General features: G+C 36.7%; 1 protein-coding gene across 15 annotated transcripts in view; it reads right to left on the bottom strand.

Annotated features, from left to right (window-relative positions):
- The window catches only part of RYR2 (ryanodine receptor 2), a 386,994-nt gene that overhangs the window by 61,430 nt on the left and 312,899 nt on the right, over positions 1-12,665 (bottom strand). For all 15 annotated transcript variants that reach the window (XM_033055730.1, XM_033055733.1, XM_033055736.1 and 12 more), the window contains 8 exons: positions 12,398-12,638; positions 11,899-11,986; positions 9,636-9,728; positions 9,096-9,266; positions 8,089-8,148; positions 4,190-4,324; positions 807-919; positions 79-175 (listed from right to left, as the gene is read on the bottom strand). In XM_033055730.1, the coding sequence (XP_032911621.1) occupies positions 79-175; positions 807-919; positions 4,190-4,324; positions 8,089-8,148; positions 9,096-9,266; positions 9,636-9,728; positions 11,899-11,986; positions 12,398-12,638 (998 nt within the window). The remainder of the gene's footprint in view (positions 1-78; positions 176-806; positions 920-4,189; positions 4,325-8,088; positions 8,149-9,095; positions 9,267-9,635; positions 9,729-11,898; positions 11,987-12,397; positions 12,639-12,665) is intronic.

Genomic DNA, 12,665 nt, shown 5'->3' with positions numbered 1-12,665 from the left:
CACAGATTTATAATTATTACTATACAAGATGAATGTTAATCCACAATACATTCCTATGACCCCTTCACCCAGACGTACTGCTAAGTCTTCTATCAGTTTGTCTTCAAAATAGTGTTCTTCTGTCTCGATCCAAGATTTATCATAGCCTTGAAGAAAGAGATTGACGGCTCGGTGTCTAGAAAGGAACATTTAAAACAAAAGCTGTAAACTTCTAAAAAGAAGATTTGGCCAATATGAATTTCATTTAGATTGAAGAACTGTCCAGTCATTACAACAATAATTTAAAAGGGAAGCAAAACTTCGACGGTTAAACCTATCAAAGCAACCATTTAAAAAGAAAATTTACAACAAAATGTTATATTTAAAACTGTGTCCCACTAAAATACTAAAACATAGCAATAATTATTTAGGAACAGATAATAAACAAAAATTTAAAGAAATTTAATAAATAAATACAATAAATTAAATAAATTACCACTTTGCTGAGTTTTATTTTTTAATATAAAATAATTAAATATTTTTAAATAAAAATATTAAGATAAAAGCAATAGATAACTTTGGATTGTGCTCAAATAATTGCATTTTCTATGTTCAGGATTAGACTTGAAATTAGAAATTGAAAATTATTTTTTTTCTCATTCTTCTCAGAAGATAGAAAAAAGTAATTAAATCTAATAAAAGAAAGCAATGTACAAACTATAATACCACGTACTTTATCAACTGCTGGTTTTCCTTTTTTTTCCTTTTGAGCTTACCAAATAGCTCTCTATGAGCATTAGTGCATTTGTGAAAGACACAGCTCTTACCTTGGCAGATTATACAACGGTGCCATTCTAAAGCAGGCCACTACTGCTCGCTTCCTCTGTTTAGACAGCAGCTTATGCCACACTGCTTTTTTGGACCGCTGAGGATGCTCAACCTGTTACACAAAATACACATGAAAAAATAATGTGGCAATGTCCCTAGTGTCTGGAAACAGTAATATTAGTAAAAATGTTAGTTAACAGATAAATCAAGTAGAAAAGCAAGAGAAGAAGAATAGATCAGAAAAAGTGTTCTAGACAGAGTTCAAGCATCCAGCCAAATCATAGAATCAGAATTTAGAAAATAAAACAAAAATCTCCCTTTCCTGGTATGATATAGATATGATTCTTTTTTACTTTACTCTACTTTTTCTATCTTTTAGATAGAATCTCATCATCCATAAGGTCATCTCTGAGGAAGTCTTAACTTTTAATGCAAAGAATCTTCATTCATTCTATCTGTTATATGCAACTCTGTGCACACGTACAGGTAAATTTTACACCTTCACATTGCCTCAGACAATATTTTTAAAGAAATTTTCACACATACAAATAATCTTGTATTTGTAATATTTACCATGATCAACTACAATGGAAAGGAATTAACTTTTAAAAAGTGTGACAAGTACAAAGACTTAAGACTAAATCTTTGCTCAGAAGCAGCACAGACTGAATGGGTATAAAATACATAAATACTTCTGAATACTGAATACATAAAATACTTCAAAACACTTTAGCTATGTTTCATAAAACTACAGCTCTGTGTTAAAATATATTCTCTTTCTGCATCTTGGCTCTACAGTAGCATGAGATGAAATAAGGTGTGCTTCTTCTTTATCTTTTATTCTTTTAGGGTTTCTTCTTCCCCCTTTTATTCTTTTTTCCATCCAAAGATAATTACTTCTGTGACCCTGAAGAGCACCTGCCAACTTCCGTATAGAGGCTGACTGGATAACTGGGAACTATGACTGCAGGCTGTGCTACGGATCACTCCTTTCCCACAGTCTATTTAGGGTTTCTGCACTTTATTTCACACACCTTCCATAATTTGATTTAACCTATGCAACTGTTGCAGAGTTGAGGGGAGTTGAACTTTAGGAGGGCTGTTTGTTTTTTTTTTATGGGGGGTTTGTTTCTTTTACAAAAACAACTACACTCATCTGTGTTCCAACAGCATCAAATAAGTCAGTGGAAGTTAGCATTTCTACCCTGAAAGTCTTGGTAATTCTCCTTTGCAACACAATCAAGCATTATATGTCAAATATGTAGTGGCAATTCTTATATTTATGTAGACTCAATATTCAATCCAAATTTGGTTATCCAGTTTAGTGAAATACAAAAAAATATTAATAGTTAAACAATGAACACTTAATTAAACAGACAAAAACAGTGCCATTCAGTGAAATATATAATTATACTTGTAAGATTAAATCGTAAACAAGTTCTTTCTAAAAGATAAGATGCAAATGGAAAGTATTTTTACAGAGAAAGGACAAAAAAAGCATTCACTGCAAACATGTTCACAGACACAAAAAAAAAAAAAGCCAGAGCTAATAATTTAAAAATCAGACAAATCCAAATGTGAAAGTTAGATAATTAGTAAGATCTTTACAAACAATTACAAATCCCTCTATACTTTCCCAAAAGAAATAGCCTCGGCCTACGCAAGCAGATTTCTGAAAACAGTAAAAACAAAGAAGTTAGGTCTGCATGGAAAGAAAACACAAAGAATGGAATGATCATTGCCAGTGCAATACAGAAAACATTTAGACTATGTATATATGGAGAACAGAGTATTTGTATACAGAGAGCAAAGGATTACTCAAGACTGTCATAAAAACAGATGCAGTGCTCATATATTCATTCATTTTAAAGATATCAGATTTCCCATTTCATTAACAAAGAATTTATCCTGAGAATTTATCTACAGAAAGTAAGTAAAGCTCGGGAGCTAAATCTTTAAACAAACAAGTGTAAAAAAAGCAGAAAACTTGTCAATAAGTCATTGTTTAAGTCCGATCAGAATTACTGATCTTAAATGTTGATCTGGCAATTATTACGATGGGAATCCATCCTGTTCTGTACTACTGCTGGATCATCTCAGTCAACTGTGATAAAACCAGGTTAGAAGAGAAAAGCTTTCCCTCCCTCCCCCCACATTTCCAGCTTTTCTCTAGTCTCTTTCCTCAGGACAACCCTATATCCCTCCAAACCAGCACCCATTCTCCTCTCTTGCTCTCTCGTAAGGCAAACCATGATTCACAAGGATTTTCTTCCATGTTCTATCATTTTTTCCTTGCTCCACACATACTCAGCAACAGGTAAAATTTAGTAAGTCCTCTTCATTCTCCTCTACCAAACAGTGTAAGGCTGTTGAACTTGAACCCATATCAAGGTTGGCAAACTATATGAAGAAGTGTTGTGTGATGCAGCAGACAGGACACAGATATTCACATCAACACACCTTCTGCAGAGTGTACATACAAGCACATTTACATATCTCTCAGGTTCCTGTTGATGGAACCAGTGACCTCCTGACCTTGAGGAAACTTCCTGACATTGGATCGGAAAACTTTCTGAGTGAAACCAGCTAATCTAACAAGAATGCAAGAGAACCTTGACTTTTCAAATGTTCTTTGAAATGGAAAAAAAAATCATTAAAAATCAAAGGCAGTTCGTAGCCTATGTTGTGCAGCCAGAAATGTTCATCTCTGTCAGCAGGAACATCCTTCAAGTTAATGCCCTGTTGTTTCACTACATTTTAAAAAGGAAAAAACATGATAAATCTAAAGTGCAAAATAGGCAATAATTCAAAAAGAAAAGTCACAAAAATAACTTATCAACTAGTCTTTGACCTGTAAGATGTACCCATATAGGAGATTTTTTAACTTCATATTTTAAAGGATATGAAAAAGACACAAAATAAAATGCAGAATTGCTTAAACAAAAGTTACTGTAGTTCAGGTCACATGGGAAGCTCATATATTAATACAAAAAATATTAAATGATACAATAGAGCTTTTTGCCAGATTCTGAAGCAACGTAAAGTTTCTGACAGATCTTTTTCAGAGAAAAATATTCCTCCAACCTGCTTCTGTTGATTCTTGAATGCAGTAAGGAATGTATGAGTTTGCCAGATTGGCCAAACAAAATGTTGTCGGAGCTGCTGCAAATACACTGTGAGACAGATATAACCATGATATTGGACTACAAAACCCAGGATTAAGCATGCAAACAGTAGCCATCAAAAGAAAGAAAAAAGAATGTCACATTATTATATATAATATAGTAATAATAATATATAATAATAGTATATATAATATTATTGGTGAAAGTAAAAATCTATTTAGATTAAGAAGCAAAGGAATTGGTAAAACAAGCCTAACCTGCTCCAGGTGAAACAGCACATTAGCTATATCAAGGACCCTTTCCACAGTCTTCTCTGGATCTGAGGAGTCTTCAGTCCTGTTTGGCAAATCTTTGTAAAGTGCCATCTGCCATCTAATGGCGGGATCCTCAAGCTGCAGGAAAAAGATTTCACGTCACCAAGGCAGAATGTTCCAAACATTTAATCAACAGAGAAACACCTTCAAAGAAACTGAAAAACTTTATGCGGCTAACCTGCACCTTTACCTGTCTAACCCATATAGTATTCATTACACTGTGAGAACAAGACTAACTTGTGAAATGCTTTGTAAGAGCTTCTATAAAACATGAAGTGTTTTGGGTTGGAAGGCCTCTTTAAGGCCATCTACTTTCAACCCCTCTGCCATACACAAGGACACCTTCCACGAGACCAGATTTCTTAAACCAATGTCCAACTTGGCCTTGAATACTTCCAGAGATGATGCATCCACGTTTTCTGTGTGCAACCTGTACCACAGAACTAAAACACTAATCATCACACAAATAGCAAAAAATCGTTGGTCAACAAATAGCACTGGCACCAGCAATGAATATAACATTTGATGAAAAGTAATGAATATGAGGTACAGACAAAACTTAGTACACTGCCTTTCCCATTATTAAATGAAACAACATTGAAAGCGTTGCTCTACCAGCTGGGATTACTTAGTTTTCAGTCGTGGAAATTAGTAGTATTGCTATTATTTATGTCTATTTTTAAAGTTTTTTTAATTGTTAGAAAATCCTAATTTTAATGATCATTAGCAAAAAAATTAAAAGGTAATTTGGAAAAATGAAATTGAGATGCATTTGCTTATCAGTCTACAAATTACAAAGAATGGTAAGAAGCAAAATGGGTTTTTATCAATTTTTTCTCTTTACATCCAGATTTCAATTTGTGCCTAAGGTGAGATAATAATGCTAATTCAGTTCCACAAAACATATTATGATACACAGTTTACTCAAGTTCCAGGAATTATTAAAAACTTACACAGTCGTTCATTAATAGCTTATTATAACCTAGAAAGCCACATTTTGCAGGAATTTCTTCCACCTTTCGGCTTTTCCATTTCTTAACAACTGTCACATCCACAGTCTTTCTTTGAGCATTTGACTGGATCATCATGAATGGATAGTCCACAAAAGACTTTTTAATCACAGGTGATGTCTTTTGATCTGAGGACTCCTCACATTCTATCAAGGTACAGTTTTTTTGTATAGGTAGTTTCCTAAGGGTATTAGTAGTTGGCATTTCAAGGTGTGAATTAGAATGGCTGGAAGAAGATTTTGGTGACTTGAGCTTCATCCATGTCAAAATGAATGCAAGTTTCGTCATCAATTTCTTGAAATAAAAGGCTTGGTACTGAGTAACAGCATGCAGGCATGCAAGGAAAGGAAAGACAGAAACAGGGTGAAGACAAATGTACAAATGCAGACAAAGGTAGACAAATGCATGAAACAGATGCCACAACATTAACAGCCAAAGATTCAGAAGGATGATTCTCTAACAGTGCAGTACTCCAAAAAGGAATCTATAGCTCTAATGTAAATAACAGAATGTTAGGTGTCTGTGAGAAGAAGTGGTTAACACAGAACACCATTTGAAGAAAGAATATTGCTATGGTTGGAAGAAAACCAGTATTCAAAATGCAGTATTTTTCCTATATTTTGAAAGCCACTTTACACAAACACCACTAAAACTAAGTTACATATTAGTTCGTAGTAGAAAGTAGTAATTTAAATTGATAAGACCATTTGGCCTACATTCCCATTATATCTGACTCAATCAGACAACAAAAGGGTAGTCTGCATGATGGCATCATTTTTGTAACAAGAAACATCACACTTGACTGTATAGTTACTGAATCCTAATGACATCAGAGAATTACAGAATAAATAGCATTTTAATTTAACTATAGGCATTATACTCTAAGTAATTAGTCATCCACTTATATTTAGTGTTAATTCTAAATGTGTCACTGATAAATCATTCTTGTCTACAGTTAACTACTTGTCACATACAGGTCTAAATCAGAGCTTTTAAAAGTTAATAAAGCAATATGTAAACTTCTATAAAATAAAGCTAACTACAATAGCAGTTTAGTTTTGTTATCTATGCATTATGTGGCTGTCTTTCAGATTTTCATCTTCCACTGGGAGTTCATTTAAAAATAGTAAATTCTATAGTCTCTCATGAAGCTTACAACGGGAAAATCCAACAGTGTGGGCTTTGGATTACCTAAAATTACTTTTGTCTTAATCATCAAGGTACAGTGAAATTGCATCAATCTAAGAAATTTAAAAGCACTTTTATTCTCATGTAGTATAAACAGAGAAGACATATGTTGATTAACAATTGAAAACTTTTAACTGAAGAGTAGGAAGTTTCTGAAGAGAAAGCACAGGCCAAGATATTATGATGCATCATGACTACCAGGCAACAAAGCAGTAACAGACAGAAATTTCTTAACAGCAGAATGTATTACTGAAGAAATAAAACAGAAACTGAAGTAGTTAAAACAGGAGGATAAGTGCTAAAATAGCAACATGAAATCCCAGGCAAGGCTTGTAATTGCATGGCTCACAAAATGAAAATGTACAAATACTGAAAATGTCAGTACAGAAATATCGATCATTGTCACTAGGAAAACACTATTGAAGTTTATACACAAAACCACCTCATGTTCAAATGTTTCATGTTCATGGCCTTCACACTGTTTAAGTACTGTTGCTCATTAACATCTTCAGAAACTCTGCCTTCTTGCTAGTACCTTGTCTGTGTGTTTTCTGCTCCTCAGTATATAAAAATGTTTGCTATATAAGGTAAGTATTTCAAGGTTTTAGGATTTAACCAAATATTTTGCTTTTAGAGTAAACTTTTCTATGTGCAAACCCTTTAAGTTAAAGCTACTGAATTAAACACTTCTGTTGTTAATAAGGCAGTGACATGTGGAAATTATGATGGGAGAAAATTAATCTTCACATATTATTCAGGAAGAATCATCACACCACTGGCCCATTAAAAAAAAAATATCACCACCATGCACTGACTGCAGTGGAATCTAGACTTCTGAATTATTCTTAAATAACTGCTCAGAAAAAAAGTACCAGAATTTCAACTTATGTTTACTATTTTGCAACCTTTTAATAAGCACAGAAAACAGTAGTTTAGTTTTTTCTTGAGGTGAACAAAACATGGGGCAGGGGGAGGAGGTAGAGGACAATCCTAAATAAAGCAATATCCATAGGTATGATTCCATCTTTCTTCCATAGAGGAGACATATGCATAATTTTATTACACTTCCATATTCCAGCTTCTTTTTATTTAAAGCATTAATAAAAAGTTTAATTATACTGGCCATTTTAAGACTTTCTCCCTAAAACTATTCACTTGACACTAACTGGAATTCAGTAACAAAAAATCTATATTTTTTCCCAAAATACTTTATTTTCCCAGGGCTGTAAAGCAGGAACCACACTGAGAAAACTGGAGATTTTTCACTTTATAGAGTACATCAAAATGGCAGTTTCCTTGTCATTTATACATCAAGTAGATACTAATTAACTTTGAGCACTCTGCAGTTATCTCAAATAGTAGTAGGTGGAGTTTAAGCAGTGATAGAGCTTCCTTCCCTCTCCGATTTTGTATTAATGGTGTGAATGGAGAGAGATTTGAAGGGCCATGTGTTACTATATATAATGCACATATACACATATTTAAAAAGTAGCATTTAACAGTTAATATGAATAAATTACTTGACAGAAGAGAATAAGGGACTATAAGTTATCATAATTAACCAAGGCAGGTTGTCATTATATGGCACCAACAAAAGCATTCAAAGGAAGAAAAAATCAAATTTTAAAACTGCATATAGATTACCTTGCCCTGAAGGTGAAGATTACTGCGGATGACATCTCGTACTTCATCTTCAGTGTCTTTCTGCCAATAGATTACAAATCATATAAATTAGGATAGAAGGTAATTAGTAAACATTATGATTCATTTAAATATCAGTCTTGGGCTTCATGAGATGGTGAATGAAACTGACAATGTGAAAGATTGAGAAAAATCTCAGAGGGAAATCTTTTCTTGTCCAAGCTCACAGGATCAGATTCTGGAAGGCATCATACACATCTGTTCACAGTAACACACAAATGTGCGTCTGAATTCAAATTGATCGTATACACAAACCGAAAGTTTGACCAAATAAAACCAATAACACGAACAGAGCCTTCTGTGATTTGAGTTCTGTTTGTTTTGCAGAGCTCTTTTACTTTATAGGATTCAGTCCAATGGTCACTTCCCCTAAACTATAGGAAGTATTACAGTTTGAGAAAAGGAGTATATTCCAAATTAAAACCAAACTATTGCACTGGGAGTATATACCCAAAAGAATCCCTCTTAAAACAGTCTATCCCTACAGAAATTCTGTCCTTCACGTGAGAGCAATTAAAAGGAATTAGTTATGCTATTGGGCACAGAAGTTACGAAACAGCTAGTTCTTAATTTTATGAGAGTCACAGAATCAACTAGATAGGAAAAGACTTCTGAGATCAACCAAATTCAAGCTTCATAAAATACAACAAACACTACTTTGCATTAAAAAATAAGAGAGAGAAATAACTAGTTCAACTACTGAATGCTATCTCTATTCATATATAGATCATTCTAAAATGTATCCATGCTGACCATAAGTACGTTCAAACTAGAATGTTTTAAGCCATGAGGAAAACATGCTGAAATATACCATAATCATCCACTGTGCCCTTATAAAACAGAATTATAATCTTGATTCTCTATCTCATGCTGTAAGAATAAACACAGAAATTCAAATAAATAAGTTAGTAAATATTTCTACCTTTTAGAAATGCAAAAAGAGCACATACCATGCTAAATCGATTTTTGGCCAGTGCAATTAGCTCTTGGTCTCCAGGAGCACAAATGTTTAGGCCTATTGGAAGCAATCTCTTCAGTGCTGCCACAATGAGAGAGGTCTGCATAGAGTACCTGTCACCTTTTCGCTTCATCTTCTTCCTTTCCTGGTCAGAAACCGCTGCCTGCAGAATAAAGTAAAGATGAAAAAGAAACCAAATCCAATTAAATAAAAGAATTGTACTAGTAACTTTGTACTTGCCTCTAGTTCAACAATTTCCTTATTACCTATACAGGTGTGACCTTATCCAGTGGAACTGGCATTTTAACATTGCCAATATTTTGCCATGTGTTTCTCAAATGACTGTATTTTGCATCTTAACCTGGTGTTTTCAACAAATTTCTTTACCAGAAAAAAAAACAAAACCAAAAGCAAACACCTTCCCTCCCAAAGAAACAAACAAAAAACTATCAAACAATAAAAGGTGTTTCCCTGGAGCCTTCCTAACTCCTTCCCTTTGCAAAGAGAAAAATTATGAACATCTTTACGCTACCTTAGACATCTTAGATTTGGTGTCACTGATAAGAAAAGACATGTTGTTGATTTCATTTTGTACCACAAAGTTCTGTTCTTCTCTTTTGAAATTCTGGAAATAAAAAGAAAATCTCAGTTAGAAGCATTTATATGAGTACTCTACCTAAATATTCTTTCAATAAAAATACAAATTAAGTAAAAATTTGTAACATCCACAAGTTAAGAACAGGGCAGTAAAAATGAACAGATGATTAACAATGTCATGGAATTTCAGCTTCATTTACATTGCATAACTCAGGTGGCATATGTTTGGGGATTTTCCCTATATTAGAGAGAAGGAAATGTTTCCCTAACTATGAAAAAGACATGATAATAATCTCACTCGTCCTCCGGTTCAATATAAAAATAGTTTTTTATAGGTTTCCCAGGTTTTCCCTTACTAGTGAATTACAGTAATTTCACGAATACAAGCCGCAGCAATTTGACAAAAATTTTGGTGGAAACCCAGAAGTGCGGCTAATAGTCGGGTGCGGCTAATATATTAATAATTTTCTGACATTTACAACCCCAGACATGCCAGCCAGAGTGCCGAGCCAAGCACCGGCCAGTAAAAGCCAGCATTTCGCAATTGTTACAGTGTTACCGTGTTGCCCTGGCTCCCTGCAGGCAGCACGGGGGGCGGGGAGAGAGGCGGGAGAGCTCTCTTCTTTCCTCCTCTGCTGCAGCCCAGGGGAGGAGGGGGGGGGGGTGCCGCCATTGCCGCGGCCCGGGGAGCCGACGGGGGGGGGGGCGCTGCCATTGCTGCGGTCCCGGGAGCCGACGGTGGGGGGGCGCCGCCATTGCCGCAGCTCGGGGGGGCTGCGCCGCCATTGCCGCGGCCCGGGGAGCCGACGGGGGGGGGGGGCGCTGCCATTGCTGCGGCCCCGGGAGCCGACGGTGGGGGGGCGCCGCCATTGCCGCAGCTCGGGGGGGCTGCGCCGCCATTGCCGCGGCCCGGGGAGCCGACGGGGGGGGGGGGGCGCTGCCATTGCCGCGGCTCCGGGAGCCGACGGGAGCCCTGCGCAGCCATTGCCGCGGCCCGGGGGGGGGGTGGGAAGTGCGTGCCGCCATTGCCGCGGCTCGGGGAGGAGGCAGGGTGCTTTGTCCACGCCCGCCACCGGCGCCACGGGCGCGGGAAAGCTCCGTCCCCGCCCACCGCCCCTGCCGTAGGAGCGGGGGAAGCTCCGTCCCTGCCTGCCACCGCGGGGCAGCGCCGACCCGGGGTGACCGAGCCCAGTGGCAGCGGCGGCCGGCCCCGAGCAGCAGCACCGGGCTAGGCCACCTGGCCCCGTCAGCGGCCCCTAGCGGGCTGAGCCTGCACAGCCTTAGCTCAGCCAGTAAACCCCGCCCTCCCGCGGTTCTGTTACTAATTGCACGCGGGTCCTCGCTGCGAACGACAGAGCGGCTTATATTCATGTGCGGCTTATCTATGGACAAAAACCGAAATATTTGCCAACACCCAGAGATGCGGCTTATACTCAGTGCGGCTTGTATTCGTGAATTTACTGTATTCATTCATTTCTTCACCATTATAAATTTCTACTATATTCAGGTACCTAAGAAAACATTTAAATAAAACACTGAAATTATAAACACACAGGTGATTTCATTATCTGCTATTTATCCACAGTGTATTCGCTTTTTGTGCACAGTGAGGTTTATGATAAACCTTACAGTCAAATGTAGGCACAAAACCTGAAGTTATAAGGCATCTGGTTCCCCAGACTTCAGAGAATTGAAGCTATAGCAAATAAAGAAATTTAGTATAGACAACAGCTCACACAAAGATTTAATGCATGAAAGAAATTAGACTCTTTTGGGTTTTTAATTCTCTGTGTTCCAGTATTCCCTGAATCATGTTTTATTTAAGAAGTATCAGTGCTTACGAGGTGTGATTACAGGGTTAAAATAATTGAAAAGAAAATTGTAAGGATACAAAAGGAAATGAGCTTAATATATTATTAAAAAAACCCAACAAGCCAAGCAAACAACAAATCCAGAACAAACAAACCAGAATCTGTAAGAAAAACATCTTTAATGAGTTTACTATGTTACAAAATATGATCCAACTCTCCTATCTTCTCTGCCATTTCAAAAGTGTCAGAAATGTGAGTCATTAATATTTTCCCATCTGCAGTTCCACTTCTGTCATTAAATGTATTTTAAAAACATTACCATTAAATAACTGATCTACCTATTAAAGAAACCTCATTAAAACATGTATTCACCAAGGAATTACTTACATGAGACTTCGACCAGTAAATGAAGACTTCAGCCACCATGCGGAACAATTCTTCTGCTTCAGGATTGGGCTCTTTCAGCCATTTTGCCCTAAAATTTGGCATAAGGGTGAAAAAGGAGATAATCCTCACTGTCTTTATGCTTTGAAATTACTTTTCAACATTTTACAAGGATACAAGTCAACAAAAACCAGTAATATATGCTTTTAATCCTTTCTGGTAGCAGTGGCTTTGTGAGGTCCTATTTCAAAACCCTTGAAATCCTTTAATATTAATTCTAATTCTAATCCAATAGATCTGGATTGCAATTTTGGTTTGTTTTCTTCTTAAAAAGACCCCAGTTCTTCCTAAAAGTCAGAAAATATTAGCTTGAACAACAGCAAGATTGTCAGACTGAGTAAAAGCCACTTTGATTCAGTGCTAGGCACATCAAGGGATAAGAGGTGGTATCAATAAAAAGGAAGGTTTTATGAGATTCATTGACCTATTCCTCTCCACATACCTGTTATAGTCCACAAATCTAATCAACAAAGGGTAGAAGGCATAGAGGTCCCGTGCCAAAGTGGTGAACTCATCTAGGATGAGCAGTTCAGCCTCCGACATGTCACCTCTGCCTTCTGCTCTTAGATGTTCTTCATCCGATACAACCACTGCTGCCTTTTTCTTTAGTTTATCCATCAGTGGAAGGAAGTGTGTCTTTAAGAGTTGTGGCTTCGCTTTACTTATGATGGGCTGGGAAAACACTATTTAAGGCAATGAATATTATAATA

The sequence above is a fragment of the Catharus ustulatus genome, chromosome 3 (assembly GCF_009819885.2).
Source record: "Catharus ustulatus isolate bCatUst1 chromosome 3, bCatUst1.pri.v2, whole genome shotgun sequence".
NCBI lineage: Eukaryota > Metazoa > Chordata > Aves > Passeriformes > Turdidae > Catharus > Catharus ustulatus.
The sequence above is the reverse complement of the archived record's forward strand: the minus strand, read 5'-3'. Positions and strand labels throughout refer to the sequence as shown.